Source organism: Spermophilus citellus (assembly GCF_964194105.1).
Source record: "Spermophilus citellus genome assembly, chromosome: 7".
NCBI lineage: Eukaryota > Metazoa > Chordata > Mammalia > Rodentia > Sciuridae > Spermophilus > Spermophilus citellus.
The window spans coordinates 151207271-151226028 of NC_138188.1; the positions used below are offsets into that span (position 1 = coordinate 151207271).

Consider the following 18758-nt stretch of genomic DNA (forward strand, 5'->3'; position numbering starts at 1 on the left):
TACTTCAGGTGAATAAAATTCTAGCTCTTTTGTAATCCTGGATTTTATCCTCAGACAGAGTTTTCTTCTAAACTTCTAGTGTATGAAGTGTTGTTGACCTAGATCCATAATCTCACATTTACCATAGAATTTTATTTTCTATAACATGATTAAGATATGGTCAAGTCATAGCATCTTCTCTTATTTTATGTATTATTTTGAAAGCAGAAATACCAAATGGTAACTGTATTAAAACTTAACTTGGCTTGTAAATGGTAACTGTATTAAAACTTAACTTGGCTTGTAAATAGTAACTGTATTAAAAGTTAACTTGGCAGTCTAGGGCCAAACCACCCTGAACGCGCCCGGTCTCCTTTAAAATTTATCTTGGCAGAAGTTGTTGCAAGTTGAGGTACAGGAAGCTTCAAATTGCTTATTCATCCTTTATCAACATTAGCCAGTGACCCAGCATTTTGCTAAGGTCAGTAAACCTTATTTTCACTTAAAATAATAGTATACATTTCCAAGAATATAAGAAAATTCAGGTGTACTATGAGACTCTAAATTTGTTTTTAATAATAATAAAAGTTTAGATGCGAAAGGCTTGAGTGTTATATTTTACTTTTCAGGTATGACAAATGCTAGTCTGATTGAAGTTGGAAGAAGTGAGGGCTGGGAATATAGCTCAGTTGGTAGAGTGCTTGCCTTGCACACACAAAGCCCTGGGTTCAATCCCCAGAGCCACAAAAAATACGTGAATAAGAGAAGTTGGAAGGAGTTGTGCTATTATTTGGTACAGTCAGTATATAGTTGAATTATTGGGGAAAAATGGATTACTGACCCCTTAGCTTTCAAAATTAGAAAGATTTAGTTTCCAGAGCGCCTTTATGTAGTGCCCACTGCTGCTGAGAGCAGTGAGCAAGGAGTCTTCATTCATGCAGGTCATTTGTATTGGCTGAGTTTATAGTTGCAACCTGGACTTTTCTTTGGCCAGTTGTCTGCAGGTATGTTTGTAGCTCCCAGAGTACTGAGCCTGGCTCTGTTTGCCTTTCGTGGTTCTGGAAAAGCCATCTAAGAACTTTGTGCATGCTTGGCTCAATGACATTTCCATTTATTTTGGAACAGCTGACTGGACTGTGTTTGGAAGGTGATCTAGATAATATGAGTTTTGGATTTGTATTAAAGATGCCAAATAACTCATTCAGAAGCAAGTACTGGTATTGGACCAGGTACTTTGTTACATGCTTGGGGTCTGGCAGAGAACAGTCAGACAAGATTTGTGACATTTAAGCTGAGACCTAAAAGATGAGGAGTCAGGCAGCTGAAGTTCATTTAGCAGGCATTTGTGCAGGTCCTGAGATTAGTTGGAGCTTGGAGCCAGTGTGGCAGGAAGGCAGGAACAGTGGGCCTGGAGGTGACAGCAGCTTGAGATGAGGCTGAATTAATAGATGGAAAACCTGACACAGAGGTCTGAAGCACATGTTAAGGATTTTGAAGATGTTGTAGGGGGTTTGTGGGAGGGAAGAAATCACTCTGATAGGGAGAAAGTGAATTGGAGGGGACCTAGAGGGTGTAAGGCTTTCGTTAATATCATCATGATAAACATCAGCTCATATTTATTATTTGCTTGCCACGGGTCAGGCATTGTGCTAAACTGTTTTCTTCATCACCTCATGGAAATGTCACCCCATCCCAGTGAGGTGGTATTATCATCCCTGTTTTAAAGCTGAGGGAACTAGGACTCAACAAGACTGAGCACTTTAGCCACGACCATTTAGCAAGTAAGTGGCAGAATTGGGATTTGAACTCATAAAATTCCAAGCCCTAAGCTGTTAGCCACTGGGCCTGTGTTTCAGTACGTGGAATGATGGTCCATTAGTTGGTCTTGAAATTGAGTAGATCATACGGTGACTTTTTTTGTTCCCATAGAGTAGAAAATAACACAGAGTACTTTGTGTGTGGCGAGGATAAAATATTGATATGTGAAACTTTTGTTTTATTTTTATATGACCTTATTTGTACATGCATGACCTTATGTACCATTGCCAAAAGTTAAACAGCACTGTCCAGGCGAGAGCTGATGATGGCTTAGGTTAGAATGGGCAGTGCCAAGGGGAAGAAATGGACCTCAGTGTTAAAAGGCAGAGGCAGCAGGACTTGGTGAGCATTTGGATCGCGAGCCTGACTGAGGGAGGTGTCAGGAGTGAGTCCCAGGTTTCTGGTGTAAACAGCATCTATCCTGGTATGTGCTGCACTCAGTCCACTTAAAGAAAGATGGCCCCTTCTTAGTGCGGGCATAGGACTTGGGGTTGGTACCCTGTCTGAGGCAGCCAGACTGTAAGTGGGCTGTGAACCCATGGGGTGATCTCTTATAAAATCTGCCTGAGCGGGGCATGATTCTGTTGGAGTCTAGGTAAATAGTGAGCCAGCTGGTGGCAGGATGAGGAGTTGGGGGCCACAGGTGCACAGGGCTGTGCAAACAGCAGCTCAAGAATGAAGGCACAGGAATTGCTTTTGCTGGAGTCACCTTGAAGTGGTGACTCTGGAGTCATCCAGAGAACCTTTAGGTTCTGGGTTTCAAGGCTCAGAGTTTTATCTTTCTAAAGCTCAGGTCTAGTTTATTTTGTGTCTGCCTTTCTGTAGGCTGGTTTCCTTATTCTCAAGCATAACCTTGCAGAAGTATCCAGCTCCCCATATGGCTGCAGTGTCTCCATACTGTGCATTTAGCAAATACTAACAGGAAATAGAAGAGTGAAGTAGGTAAAAATGCTTGGTGTGAATTCCCTTTCTCTTACTGGTCTTTTGATATTGGCCAAGATATTCCTATTCTTCTGTAAAATTGGGGTAGAAAAGTGTTATGTGGGGTAGTTGTGAGGAGTCAGTGAGATAAACAACATCTGGTATTTAGCTCAGGGCTGGGTGCAGAATTAGAGCATTAATAGTTGGTAGGATAGACTGGAGAGACAAACATTTTTATGAAAAACAAAAAACTGGGAAGAAGCCAACATAGAGGAAGAGATTGGGTATGTCTGGGAAAGGGTGTATGGGATTAGATCTCAGAGAAGCAGGTGTGGTAAGGGGCTAGGAGAAGACATTCATGATTGTCTTCAACAGAAGGAGGAACTAGGTGGAGGTGGTGGGACAGGTATTCTGAGTTTGGATTCCAGTTGTGGTGGTGCACTGAAAGAGAGACTGATGGAGGAATGGGATGGTAAGTTGGAAAGCTGTTACGGAGAACAGAGATGGGGACATGCAAAGTAAGTGAACAGGGCCGAGATTGAACACCCTTAATTCATAGTGACCCCGGTCTGTCTGATTTTACAGTTTTTCCTTGCTGTGCTGTGTGTGACAAACTATAAACATAAGATAGGATACCTTTAAAAGTTTACAAGTCAAGTGGCAGAAGAGAATAAGAAAGCTGGGAACTTGGATGCAAGGACCTAGTAGGGTAGTAGTCAGCTGAATCCAACTGGCCTGGAGAGGCCAGTGTGTGCTGGGCAAGGAGGAGGACAGTAGACCTTGTATCACCCACGAGAGGACACATCATTTCCTTGAGTGATGGTTCCTCCGTACTATTCCTAACACTAATTCCTTGTGTTGATACTGAAGTATGAAGAACAGTTACTGAAAGGAACTTTTACTCTTTACTAAGGGCAGAACCCAACAGTTGAGTCAGTTCTCCTGTTTAATTTTGAAGTTACCAAAGATTTCATGGGTTGTGCTGAATCAGTAAATGATAAGCCATGGTCCTTAACCTTAGGTGAAGTCTAACCACAAAAGGAAAGCTTTTATTTTCATAGAGTACCACTGCAGGAGACTGACGTTTCAGCCATAATGAGGACTTTAAAAATAAACACTCAGTACAAGAGAATTTATGGGTGTATTTCATGTGTTTGCAGCTAAAACAAGCTGTTTTTGAGATGGCATCCACCCATGATCGGGGACTGGTCTGTCTGAACTTCAGCAGAACTTCCTTCTATCTCCTTTCATTTTTGTTTACAGGACAGCAAATCTGAAAACAAAAACATTTTCTCATTCACTTCTCATTAGAGGGGCTTGTTTTCAGTGAGATGTCATCAGAAGAGAAAGGAGTGGTGCCTGTGAGGAGCTGTGGGCTTCCATCTGTCTGATTACCACAGAGGGGTCCACATACCTGGGTGCTCTCCACAAGTATGGGGACTGGAGGAATAGATCAGATATTCCCTTTAAATCTCTTTCAATTTTTATATGTTTAGAGTGTATATGTCACAATATTCATACATGTCTGAAATACACGGATAAGCATATATGTTTAGGAGTACCCCCTTTTGGGGCCAGTTTTGTGTATGTGATCAAAAAATATTTGGAGGCTACTACATGTTAGTATATATTTTTTAAAAATATACATTTTTACAAAATATTTATTTTTTAGTTGTAGTTGGACACGATATCTTTATTTTATTTATTTTCATATGGTGCTGAGGATCGAACCCGGGGCCTCGCATGTGCTAGACGAATGCTCTACCGCTGAGCCACAATCCCAGACCCCCAAAATATACATTTTTGATAATTTCTGCTAATATTTTAACATTTTGATGAGTTTCTACCTGTGATGCAGCATCTCCTTAGTGATGAAGGAATTTTCCTTGTTGCCTGTCTTTTCTAGTATAAAGTAAGACTTGCTGTATAAAAAGACGGTTTACCGAGATGCAGCCTGGCAAATGTGAGCCATTTTCTTCTGGTGTTGGAGAAACTTTTACGTTGGGTACCAAGGTGTCCCTTGATATAAAGCACTAAGCTCTCCTGTCATCTCTCAGGTGTAGCGGGGTGGGGCATGGGGAATGCCTGTTCCACCCAAGTGTTCCTAAAGTGTGACCCTCCCACTGCCTCCCTGCCACACCTACCAACTGTCCTAAAGCAACAGGGTTGGGATGCCACCCCCAAATTTCCCAGCCCCATCTATTTGCCCACAGTAATTCATTTTCAGAGAACCAAGGAATCCTTGGTTCAAAAAGTTCTCCCTCCCTGTCTCCAAGAACCTTTTCCCTTAAATTAGAAAAACTTACCATACCTAATTTGAGGTATATTAGATGAATCTTCTGTATGTTAATTGAGAAGACCCTTGGTTGTTCCCCAGAAAGTTCTAAACAAGATCTCACCAGGTGAACTCTGGCGTGTGCTTGCAGGTGGAGGAGTTAGAAGCATGCTCTCCCCTGCTGTGCAGGATGTCTCTGCGTGAGAACCCGGTGTTTGCCTACGAGTCTTCGGTGCACAGCACCAACGTCTTGCTCAGCCTCAACGACCAGCGGAAGAAGGACGTGCTGTGCGACGTCACTGTCCTGGTGGAGGGCCAACGGTTCCGCGCCCACCGGTCAGTGCTGGCGGCATGCAGCAGTTACTTCCACGCCAGAATCGTAGGACAGGCTGACGCGGAGCTTAACATTACTCTACCAGAAGAGGTGAGGGGCCACGTTTCTAGTGATTTTAATTTGATTTTCTTAAACTCATTGTGGTTCATAAAGCTAATAGTAAAGTGCAGCCTCCTGGTCAGGTGGCTGAGGAGCAGTCCCAGGTTCCTGCAGCAACCCATTCCTTTGGCTTTTTTCATAGACATTATTATTACATTTACATTATAAAATTATTAATTTGGGGTGTTAATGTTTATTGAGCAGTGGAGAAATTCACCCACTCTTGTTATTTTGACAAAGTGACTAACTCAGGGCACACCCAATGTTATAGACATTGTAAAGGTCCTGGCTTGGAGAGGCCAGACTGTGTGACTTCCTCTCCCTATAGACCTTTTCCATGATAGACACCTGTGTCTAGGTTTAGAGTTCTGTAAATCATCCCTTTTCCCAAAATATCCCCATGGACAGCAGGCACTCCACAAGTGTTCTTTCTCTCCCCTTTCTTCTTTCTGGGGACCAGCTGTGTTTTGCCTTGTTGAGACCTATTTTTACATAGATTCTTTGCCTCAGCCTGTTTTGGACTCAAGCTCAGAGATAACTTGGGACTTTGTCAGTGTCCTGGCTCCAAGAGACCTCTCTCTGGGGGAGCAAGTGCTGGTTACACTGATTCTTACTCAAAGGGGACTCAGATAGGCTGCTCTTTAGTTGGTAACTGTTACTAGCAGAGTGTCAAGTTTGTGGCATTCGGACACAAGTAGAGGTAGGTAAGGAATATAGAGAAGGTGTGTAGAATTTCCTGTGTGTGACGGATCTGGGTGGCAAGTTCCCTGTTGGATACGTGGGACAAACTGTAAACTAACTCTGCAGCATGGCTTGTTGCTGGCTGTGCATACTTCTATGAACTGTGGCTAATTTGTCAGCTGATAGGCTATCTTATCACTACAGTGGCAGAGGTTAAAGGGTTCAATGCTGAGAAGACAGAAAAGTCAACTACAGAATAGTTGATTTTTTTTTAAGAAGGAACAATACAAATCAGAATAGAGACAAACTTATTATGGTTCATATTTTCCAGTTATTTAATGAGACTTTCCAAGTGAGCAAATTTAACTTATGGGTTTAGGAGAAAAGACACAATCATGCATATGTGTATATTATAATTTACCTTCAAATTAGAATGAATGAATATATGTTTTCAAATATTTTCAATGTTTCATCATAGTGACAGATTGAAAACATCATTGTAGAAATTATTCTAGAGGCTTTGAGTTATTTTAACTTATTTTAAAAATATCAAAGAAAAATTTGGGGGGCATAATTGTAAATTCATGTAGAGGTGAAAGAAATAATGCAGAGTTCCTGTTTACACTTTTGCCTAATGTCCCCAGTGGTCACGTTTTGAAAAATTTAAGTATAATGGTACAGCTAGGGTATTGGTGTTGTTACCTCTCTCACGGTATTCAGATTGCTGCAGATCACTTGGGCTGATTTCTCTGTGTGTATTAAATTCTGTACAGTTTTCCCCCTGAGAATGTTTGTGATCCAACCACCACAGTTAAGACACTGAGCAGTCCCCACGCTGAGGACCTGAGCTGCTTTTCTGTAACCACACCCATTTCCTTCCTACTCTTGCTCACTTCTAAACACACTTCCATCCCTTGTCCCTAGCAACCAGTAATCTGTCCTCCTCTTTTAAAGTTTTGTCATCTCAAAAATGTTACATAAGTGGACTCAGCATGAAACTTTTTTTTCTTTTTAAAAATTTTTTTTTGGCTATTGGGGAGATCAGGCTGATTCCAATTTTTGACTACAAAGTTGTTGTGAACATTTGCACCGGTTTTTCTGTGAACATAAGTTTTCATTTCTTAGTGACAAAAGGCCAGGAGTGCAACAACTGGTCACGTGGTTGTTACATGGTTAGGTACTTAAGGAACTAATTGTTTTTCAGAGTGGCTGTACCATTTTACATTCTCACCTGCAATGTGTGAGTGATCCCAGTTTCTCTGCATTCTCACTAGCGTTTGGTAGTGTCTCTCTTTTTATTTTAGCCATTTAAATGTCAGGTTTTCAGAGATTAGCATGTTTTTAAAAAGGTCATAAATGTTAATAATATTTTGATCCCTCTTGTAGAAGTTCAGAGTTTGTAAATTCATTTTTTTTTTTTTAACCAAGGACAAAGCTTCCTCTTGCTTCAGCAGAGCCCTCTGCCCCTCACCTTGCAGGGGCAGGTTTAGTATAAATGTACAGTCTGCTTAAAGACTTTTTACCATGAATCTTTGCTGAAACACTGTTGAGGCATGGCTTTCGGAACTTCGCTTGGATCGCTTCTTAACATTGGAATCTCTTAAAATTTTATTAGTAGGAATTTGGGGCATGAGATAAAGACAGTAGGTACTATTTACTGTGCCTTTGCCATGAGTCAAGGCTTCGTTATAAGTGCTTTACATATATTGTTTTTTCACCCTTAAAACATCCACTTTTGTAGATTATGGTAGTTGGGTTTGGTTGGTTTTGTGGAGCTGGGCTAGTGACAGACACTTGTCAGTTCACTGTGGGAGCTGCAGGTGGTGTCTGTCTTGCTTTATTTCATAGATGATTTGTTTTAATTTTGCTTTATGAGAGAATCGTGGTAGTGTCTTAGGTCTTTTCCTCATGTGAGTAAATCATAATTGATGTGCAGATAAGAGTAGAATTTGTAAGTGCAGGTCCCAGTGAGTAGAGGGTGGGAAGCTTGCTTTTTCTACTTTTTCACCCTCCCTTAATTTTACATTTTCTAGAAGAATATTTTCTCTTACCAAATGAAAAATCTCTGTTTCATAATTGTCACAAATAAGTTATACATCTCTCTACTTCTTCTTCTTCTTTTTTTTTAATCTACTAGGTAGCTTTCAAATGATGTGTTTATTTTTATTTTGTACATTAACAGGTGACAGTTAAAGGATTTGAACCTTTAATTCAGTTTGCCTACACTGCTAAGCTAATTTTAAGCAAAGACAATGTGGATGAAGTGCGCAAGTGTGTGGAATTTCTAAGTGTACACAATATTGAGGAATCCTGTTTTCAGTTTCTCAAATTTAAGTTTTTGGACCCCACTGCAGACCAACAAGAATGCCTGAGAAAAAAATGCTTTTCATCACAGTGTCAGAAAACAAACCTTAAATATTCACTTTTGGACCAGAAGGACCTAGAAATTGATGAAGTAGAGGAGTTTCTGGAAAATAAAAATGTTCAGACTCCTCAGTGTAAACTCCAAAGATATCAAGGAAACGTAAAAACATCACCTCCCGTACAAGACAGTGCCAGTCAGACGTATGAATCCATGTGCTTGGAGAAGGGGGCTGCTCTGGCTCTGCCTTCTTTATGCCCCAAATACAGAAAATTCCAGAAAGCATTTGGAACTGACAGAGTCCGCACTGTGGAATCCAGTGTCAAAGAGGTTCATGCTGCTCCTGTTCAGCCAAACGAGACATGCGAAAATGAGTATCTCGGGGGAGTCCAGGACTCTGCAGATTTGCAGGTGATTTTAAGATGTGATGAGAACAAATTAGCAATGGAACATGAAGAAACGAAGAAAAAGGATCCCGCTTCTCAGTGCCCAGCAGAAAAAACAGAAGTGACTTCTTTCCCCCACAATTCTTCTACAGATTCTCATGGACTGTATTCTTTGTCTCTTTTACACACATATGACCAATACGGAGACTTGAATTTTGCTGGTGTGCAGACCACAGCAGTGAAAACAGAGAAACCCTTGTCAGGTACAGGTGTTCAAGAAGAGAAAACGTTTGGTGAAAGTCAAGATGTTCATTTGAAATCTGACTCGGGCTCCAAGGATGATGGTAGCATTGCATCTAGTGATCGCAGTAGTGTGGAGCGAGAGGTGGCGGAGCACCTAGCAAAAGGCTTTTGGAGTGATATCTGCAGCACTGACTCTCCTTGCCAGATGCAGTTATCACCTGCTGTAGCCAAGGATGGCCCAGAGCAAATCTACTCCCAGAAGCGGTCTGAGTGTCCTTGGTTAGGTATCAGGATCAGTGAGAGCCCAGAACCAGCTCAGAGGACTTTTACAACATTGAGTTCTGTCAACTGCCCTTTTATAAGTACTCTGAGTACCGAAGGCTGTTCAAGCAATTTGGAAATTGGAAACGATGGTTACATTTCAGAACCCCAGCAAGAACCTTGTCCTTATGCTTGCGTAATCAGCTTGGGTGACGATTCTGAGACTGACACAGAAGGCGACAGTGAATCCTGTTCAGCCAGAGAACAGGAGTGTGAGGTGAGCAGGAATATGTTCTTAATTCATTGTTTAGCAGCCAGTGATGGGGATTTACCCTGGGCTGGCCAGCATTGCACTACTAGGGGTATGAGTGGGCTCAGGGAGGGTAGAGGAGGGTCACACAGGTAACAATGAAACCATGGTCAACAGCAGAGGAACAAGATGAAGTTTGAAGGCCTACTGCATGCATGTATTTAAAGCAGGTTTATTTATCATGGATTGAGTCCTCACATTGGCTATATAATGTCATGTCTCAGGAGGAAAGAGAATGATGATTCTGTGATCATGACATGATAACTCCTGGAAAATGCATTGCATATTCAGTGATACTCATTGCCATAAGGACCTCTGGACTTGATACTGCTCTCTGAGCAGTGGTTTGGCAGTGACTAGTTCTAAGAATGTAGTTTCTAATGCAAAGTTTTCTTTGATCTAGTTTTTCATGGCCATCTTTTTTTGTTTCTTATTTTCCCTTTAGCCTTTTTGTCTATTAGTTTAATGAAAACTGTAATTACTTAGAATGAGTTACATATGGCTAGTCTGATATTAATCATATCAAGCTTGATTTGTGTACTCTGTATATAGAGAGTTGGACTTAATAGTTGCTTCTGATAAAGTATTAATATAACTACAGTAAGGGCCTATTTAAAAAAATATTTAAAATTGGATTTTGTTTAATTTTCAAAAGCTGGATTTTCTCTTTAAAGTTGTAATCTGGACTTATTTTACAGATTATTTTTAATCTTACTATATTTTTCTCTGTCGCTTTTTATCTTATAGTATGTGATGTGCTCATTACAAACTTAAGTGTACACAGTGTTGTTAACAGTGTTGTATGGAGGACCTCTAGAATTTACGCATGTGGTGTAACCGAGACTTTATCTGTGGACTTTATCTCTGGAACAGCAACTTACCCATTTCTGCTCTCAGCCACAGCAACCATCATGCTGCTATTTCTATGAGTTTGACTATTTTTGACACCTCATATAGATGGGATCCTGTGGGATCTGCTTTCTTCATTTGGCTTATTTTATCTAGCATATGTCCTCCAGGTTCATCCATATTGTAGCAAATGGCAGAATTTCCTTTTATATAAGGCTGAATAGTATCCCAGTATTCCCATCTGTGTGAGTAGTGTGTGCATTCATACTACAGTTTCTTTATAGGTTCATCTGTGCGTGAATAATCAAATTGTTTCTAACATCTTTTTTCTTTTTGGAGGTACAGTACTGAGGATTGAAATCAGGGTCACTCGACCACTGAGCCACATCCCCAGCCCTGTTTTATGTTTTATTTAGAGACAGGGTCTCACTCAGTTGCTTAGTGCCTAGCTTGCCTCAGCCTCCGGAGCCACTGGGATTACAGGCATATGCCACAGCGCCCGGCACTGACATCTTAATTATTGTGAATATTGCTACAATGAATATGGAATTGGAAATATCCCTTTAAGTCAAGTTCATTTGGGTAGCTATCTGGGAGTAAGCTAGTGTGGTAGTTGCATTTCAAATTTTGAGAAAATTTCATGTCATTTTCCATAGCAGCTACACTATTTTCTCACCAGCATTGTACAGTGTTTCAATTTCTCTACATCCCTTTATTTATCATTTTCTTTGGTTTTGTAGCATATATTACATGATATAAGTTTGAAAGTTACTTTATTGGCTTTGGAAGGAGGTAGATTTGGTGTTTTAAGAAGTACTGTATGTACATGGGTTATATTTGTAGATTTGGACATTTATAAATTCAGCATTTAGAACTACAGTTTAGTAGAATTTTACAAATTATATCTTTAAAAACTTTTTTTTTGTGTGTGTGTGTGTGTGTGTGTGTGTGTGTGTGTTTGTGTTTGTGTTACTGGAATTGAACCTAGAAGTTCTCTACCTCTGAGTGACATCTTCAGCCCTTTTTATTTTGAGACAGAGTCTTGCTAAGTGGCCCGGGCTGACCTCGAACCTGGTGATCCTCCTGCCTTAGCTTCCTGAGTAGCTAGGGTTACATGCATGCACCACTGGGCCTGGCTTAAGAATTTAAAACTTTTTGTATAATTACTATCTATAAGCTTGGAAGTAGGTTGCCATACTAACTGATTAATGTTCCATTTGTATTTTTGGTACTCTAACTAGATTCTCACAACTATATCATTTAAAAGAAAAAGTTTTTTTCTTTGGACAAATTTAAGTAAGTTGAAAATGACTTTAAAATATTCATAAAGTTTTTTTTCTAACTTTTTCTCATTGGCAAGTGAAATGTGTAGCTTTTAAAGTACATTATATGAAGGTACTGTTTTCTTGATAGACAAAAATTTTTTGAAATAGTTTATAGAAACTATTAGCATAATTATACCAATATTAAATAAGTGTTACATGGTAGTATTAAAAAATAGGGGCTGGGATTGTGGCTCAGCGGTAGAGCGCTCGCCTAGCACGGACGGGACCCGCATTTGATTCTCAGCACCACATAAAAATAAAGGCATTTTTGTGTCCATCTACAAAAAAGATTTTTTTTCTCTCTCTCTCTTAAAAAAATATATTTAATTTTGAGTTGAGAAATTTATTAAAAATATATTAGAGGCCAAGCGTGGTGGTGCATGCCTGTAATCCCAGCAGCTTGGGAGACTGAGGAGGCAGGAGGATCGCAAGTTCAAAACCAGCCTCAGCAACTGTGAGGCACTAAGCAACTCAATGAGACTCTGTTTCAAAATGAAATACAAAATAGGTCTGGGAATGTGGCTCAGTGGTTGAGTGCCCCTGAGTTCAATCCCCAGTACCTTCCCCATATACGTATGTGTGTATGTATATATGTGTGTGTGTGTGTATAATATACATATACATATATACACACATATATGTATATTATACACACACACACACACACACATATATATATATATATATATATAATATATATATACACGTGTGTGTATGTGTATATATGTGTATATAAGAAAGGGACTTACAGAAATCCATAGTACAATAAATTCTATTTTTCCATTTAAAGTATGGTAATATTTGTGTTAATATATCTGATTTGCTGAAAAAGTACTAACTTTTCTTTTTTTTAAATTTAATTTAATTTTTTTTTATTGGTTGTTCACAACATTACAAAGCTGTTGACATATCATATTTCATACATTAGATTGAAGTGGGTTATGAACTCCCAATTTTACCCCAAATGCAGATTGCAGAATCACATCGGTTACACATCCACATTTTTACATACTGCCGTATTAGTGACTGTTGTATTCTGCTACCTTTCCTATCCCCTACTATCCCCCCTCCCCTCCCCTCCCATCTTCTCTCTCTACCCCATCTACTGTAATTCATTTCTCTCCTTGTTTATTTTCCCATTCCCCTCACAACCTCTTATATGTAATTTTGTATAGCAATGAGGGTCTCCCTTCATTTCCATGCAATTTCCCTTTTCTCTCTCTTTCCCTCCCATCTCATGTCTCTGTTTAAAGTTAATCTTTTCTTCCTGCTCTTCCTCCCTGCTCTATTCGTAGTTGCTCTCATTATATCAAAGAAGACATTTGGTATTTGTTTTTTAGGGATTGGCTAGCTTCACTAAGCATAGTCTACTCTAGTGCCATCCATTTCCCTGGAAATTCTATGATTTTGTCATTTTTTATTGCTGCATAGTACTCCATGGTGTATAGATGCCACATTTTTTTTATCCATTCATCTATTGAAGGGCATCAGGGTTGGTTCCACAGTCCAGCTATTGTGAATTGTGCTGCTATGAACATTGATGGGGCAGTATCCCTGTAGCATGCTCTTTTAAGGTCTTCAGGGAATAGTCCAAGAAGGGCAATAGCAGGGTCAAATGGGGTTCCATTCCCAGCTTTCCCAGGAATCTCCATACTGCTTTCCAAATTGGCCACACCAATTTGCAGTCCCACCAGCAATGTACAAGTGTACCCTTTTCTCCACATCCTCGCCAGCACTTGTTGTTATTTGACTTCATAGTGGCTGCCAATCTTACTGGAGTGAGATGGTATCTTAGGGTGGTTTTGATTTGCATTTCTCTGACTGCTAGAGATGGAGAGCATTTTTTCATGTACTTGTTGATTGATTGTATATCCTCCTCTGAGAAGTGTCTGTTCAGGTCCTTGGCCCATTTGTTGATTGGGTTATTTGTTATCTTATTGTCTAATTTTTTGAGTTCTTTGTATACTCTGGATATTAGGGCTCTATCTGAAGTGTGAGGAGTAAAAATTTGTTCCCATGATGTAGGCTCCCTATTTACCTCTCTTATTGTTTCTCTTGCTGAGAAAAAATTTTTTAGTTTAAGTAAGTCCAATTTGTTGATTCTTGTTATTAACTCTTGTGCTATGGGTGTCCTATTAAGGAATTTGGAGCCCATCCCCACAATATGTAGATCGGAGCCAACTTTTTCTTCTATCAGACGCAAAGTCTCTGATTTGATATCAAGCTCCTTGATCCATTTTGAGTTAACTTTTGTGCATGGCGAGGGAAAGGGATTCAGTTTCATTTTGTTGCATATGGATTTCCAGTTTTCCCAACACCATTTGTTGAAGATGCTATCCTTCCTCCATTGCATGCTTTTAGCCCCTTTATCAAATATAAGATAGTTGTAACTTTGTGGATTAGTCTCTGTGTCCTCTATTCTATACCATTGGTCCACCCGCCTGTTTTGGTACCAGTACCATGCTGTTTTTGTCACTATTGCTCTGTAATATAGTTTGAAATCTGGTATCGCTATACACCTGATTCACACTTCCTGCTTAGAATTGCTTTTGCTATTCTGGGTCTTTTATTTTTCCATATGAATTTCATGATTGCTTTATCTATTTCTACAAGAAATGCCATTGGGATTTTGATTGGTATCGCATTAAACCTATAGAGAACTTTTGGTAATATCGCCATTTTGATAATGTTAGTTCTGCCTATCCATGAACAGGGTATATTTTTCCATCTTCTAAGATCTTCTTCTACTTCTCTCTTTAGGGTTCTGTAGTTTTCATTGTATAAATCTTTCACCTCTTTTGTTAGGTTGATTCCCAAGTATTTTATTTTTTTTTGAGGATATTGTGAATGGAGTGTTTTTCCTCATTTCCGTTTCAGAAGTTTTGTTGCTGATATACAGAAATGCCTTTGATTTATGCGTGTTGATTTTATATCCTGCCACTTTGCTGAATTCATTTATTAGTTCTAGTAGTTTCTTTGTAGACCCTTTTGGGTCTTCTAGGTATAGGATCATGTCGTCTGCAAATAGTGATAATTTAAGTTCTTCTTTTCCTATTTTTATGCCTTTAATTTCTTTTGTCTGTCTAATTGCTCTGGCTAGTATTTCAAGGACTAAATTAAATAGAAGTGGTGAGAGAGGGCATCCCTGTCTTGTTCCAGATTTTAGAGGGAATGCCTTCAACTTTTGTCCATTCAGAATGATGCTAGCCTGAGGCTTAGCATAGATAGTTTTTACAATGTCAAGGTAAGTTCCTGTTATCCCTAGTTTTTCTAATATTTTGAACATAAAGGGATGCTGTACTTTGTCGAATGCTTTCTCTGCGTCTATCGAGATGATCATATGGTTCTTATCTTTAAGTCTATTGATGTGGTGAATAACATTTATTGATTTCCGTATATTGAACCATCCTTGCATCCCAGGGATGCATCCTACTTGATCATGGTGCACAATTTTTTTGATGTGTTTTTGTATTCGATTCGCCAGAATTTTATTGAGGATTTTTGCATCTAGGTTCATTAGAGATATTGGTCTGTAGTTTTCTTTGGGTGTCTTTGTCTGGTTTCGGGATCAGGGTGATGTTGGCCTCATAGAATGAATTTGGAAGAGCTCCCTCTTTTTCTATTTCCTGAAATAACTTGAAAAGTATTGGTATTAATTCTTCTTTAAAGGTTTTGTAAAACTCCGCTGTATACCCATCCGGTCCTGGGCTTTTCTTGGTTGGTAGTCTTTTGATGGCTTCTTCAATTTCATCCACCGATATTGGTCTGTTCAAATTGTGTGTATCCTCCTGACTCAGTCTGGGCAAATCATATGACTTAAGAAATTTATCGATGTCTTCACTATCTTCTATTTTATTGGAATATAGGTTTTCAAAATAATTTCTAATTGTCTTCTGTATTTCTGTAGCATCTGTTGTGATATTGCCTTTTTCATCCCGTATGTTAGTAATTTGAGTTCTCTCTCTTCTTCTCTTCGTTAGCATGGCTAAAGGTCTATCGATCTTATTTATTTTTTCGAAGAACCAACTTTTAGTTTTGTTAATTTTTTCAGTAGTTTCTTTTGTTTCAATTTCATTGATTTCTGCTCTGATTTTAATTATTTCTTGCCTTCTGCTACATTTGCTGTTGTTTTGCTCTTCCTTTTCTAGGGCTTTGAGATGAAGTGTAAGCTCATTTATTTGTTGTTTTTTTCTTTTTTTGAGGAATGACCACCAGGCGATGAATTTCCCTCTTAAAACTGCTTTCATTGTGTCCCATAGATTCCTATATGTTCCGATATGTATTCCGATATGTCTGTATTTTCATTTATCTCTAAGAATTTTTTGATTTCCTCCTTTATGTCTTCTGTAACCCATTGATCATTCAGTAATATATTGTTCATTTTCCATGTGATGTAGGATTTTTCCTTCCTTCTTTTATCATTGATTTCCAGTTTCATTCCATTATGATCAGATAAAATGCATGGTATTATCTCCACCCCTTTATATTTACTGAGGGTTGCCCTATGGCATAATATATGGTCTATTTTTGAGAAGGATCCATGTGCTGCTGAGAAAAAAGTATATCCATTTGATGATGGTTGATATATTCTATATATGTCAGTTAAGTCTAGGTTATTGATTGTCGTATTGAGTTCTATAGTTTCTTTATTCAACTTTTGTTTGGAGGATCTGTCCAATGGTGAGAGAGGTGTGTTGAAGTCACCCATAATTATTGTGTTGTGGTCTATTTGATTCTTAAACTTGAGGAGAATTTGTTTTATGAATGTCGCAGCACCATTACTTGGTGCATAAATATTGATAATTGTTATGTCTTGTTGGTGAATGGTTCCTTTTAACAGTATATAATGTCCTTCTTTATCCCTTTTGATTAACTTAGTCTTGAAGTCGATTTTATTCGATATGAGGATGGCCCCCCCTGCTTGCTTACGAGGACTGTGTGCATGGTATATTTTTTCCCATCCTTTCACCTTCAGCCTGTATATGTCTTTTCCAATCAGTTGTGTCTCCTGGAGGCAGCATATTGTTGGATTTGTTTTTTTAATCCATGATACCAGCCTATGTCGCTTTATTGGGGAGTTTAAGCCATTAACATTAGGAGTTACTAATGATATATGGTTTGTACTTCCATCCATGTTTGATTATTTATCCTTTTTTAAAAAAATTTAGTTTGTTTCTCCATGATTATCTTTCCCCTCACCCTCTGTCTTTACCAAGGCACTTCCCACTGATGGTTTTGGTTATTGTTTTTCATTTCTTCCTCGTGTAGTGTTTTGCTCAAAATGCTTTGCAATGCTGGTTTTCTGGCTGCAAATTCTTTTAACTTTTGTTTATCATGAAAGATTTTTATTTCGTTGTCATACCTGAAGCTTAATTTTGCTGGATACAGAATTCTTGGTTGGCATCCATTGTCTTTCAGTGTTTGAAATACGTTGTTCCAAGATCATCTTGCTTTCAGCGTCTGTGATGAAAAATTCTTGTTAACCTTATTGGTTTACCCCTGAATGTAATCTGTCTCCTTTCTCTTGTAGCTTTTAATATTTTCTCTTTGTTCTGTATATTGGATATCTTCATAACAATGTGTCTTGGCGTTGGTCTACTGTGATTTTGTGTACTCGGTGTCCTGTATGCATCTTCAATTTGTATATCTGTTTCCTTTTTTATTTCTGGAAAGTTTTCTGTAATTATTTCATTCAGCAGGTTACTCATTCCCTTGGTTTGAATCTCTGTACCTTCTTCTATCCCGATGACTCGTAAGTTTGGTTTTTTTATGTTATCCCATAACTCTTGGATGTTTTTCTCATGATTTTTTACCAGCCTTTCTGAGTTGGCTAGACTCTTTTCAAGATGATATATTTTGTCTTCATTATCTGACGTTCTGGCTTCTACTTGCTCCACTCTGTTAGTGATACTCTCAATTGAGTTTTTAATTTGGTTTATTGTTTCCTTCATTTCTAGAATTATTGTTTGATTATTTTTATAATCTCTATCTCCTGATAAAGATGCTTAACTTCTTCTTTTATCTGTTTATGAAATTCATTCTCAATGTGTTCTGTCGCTGCTTGAATTTGCTGTCTCGTATCCTCTTTAAGGTTCCATTCCATCTGTCTAAGGTGTTCCTTGAGTTCTTTATATGACCATTTTTCTGATGACTCTAGGTCCTCCTGAATATTTAGGCTCTCTTGCATTGTTTGTACTCCTTTTCTTCCTTGCTTTTTCAAGTTGCTCATGTTACTTCTTGTTCTGTTTGACTGCTGAGTTACTGTTTACTCCTATAAATTAATTTGATGCTTGGGAGGAAAGGTATTAGAAGGGAAGGGAAGAAGTCACTAAAGAGAATGAGAGTAAGCAGTTAGAATTCAAGGAAGGGGGAATAAGAAAATTGAAAAGAAATGAAAAGATAAAAGAAGAAAAAATAATAGGAAATAACAAAAGAAAAAAAATTAAAAAAAATTAAAAAAAATAATAATAAAAATTAACATTAAAATTATAAGAAAAAAATTTAAGAAAATTGTAAAAAAAAAAATTAAAAAACAACAAGAAAGAAAAATGAAAATGAAAGAAAAAACCCAAATCAAAAAAAAGAGAAAAAAAACTAATAAATTCAGTCTTAGAGTTTGATTTACTTCTCTTCCAGTAGGTGGCGCTGTGCCCACCAGGCCAAGCTTCTCCTGTCAATACACGGGAACCAATCACTGTGCAGCAGCTCCTCCTCCCGGACTGGGCGAGTCTCCAATCCTTAGTGCCTAGGGCCTCCTCTTGTGTCTAGTCACTTCCCCACTTTTCCTCTAGCCAGGCCCCTCTCACGGGTGCCGCTCACCAGAATACTGGCTACACGCCAGGTCTGCTGCTCCCGGGAGCCCTGTTTTCATGGACGACTGGGCACACTCTCCCTGTTTGCCATTCCCTCAGACCC

The 18758-nt window shown here is 38.8% G+C and overlaps 1 protein-coding gene across 3 annotated transcripts in view; it reads left to right on the plus strand.

Moving 5' to 3' along the window:
* BACH1 (BTB domain and CNC homolog 1) overlaps positions 1–18758 on the plus strand; it is a 48298-nt gene that overhangs the window by 15613 nt on the left and 13927 nt on the right. For all 3 annotated transcript variants that reach the window (XM_081301785.1, XM_081301784.1, XM_081301786.1), the window contains exons 2-3: positions 5145–5417; positions 8290–9636. In XM_081301785.1, the coding sequence (XP_081157911.1) occupies positions 5184–5417; positions 8290–9636 (1581 nt within the window). In that variant the 5' untranslated portion in view covers positions 5145–5183. The remainder of the gene's footprint in view (positions 1–5144; positions 5418–8289; positions 9637–18758) is intronic.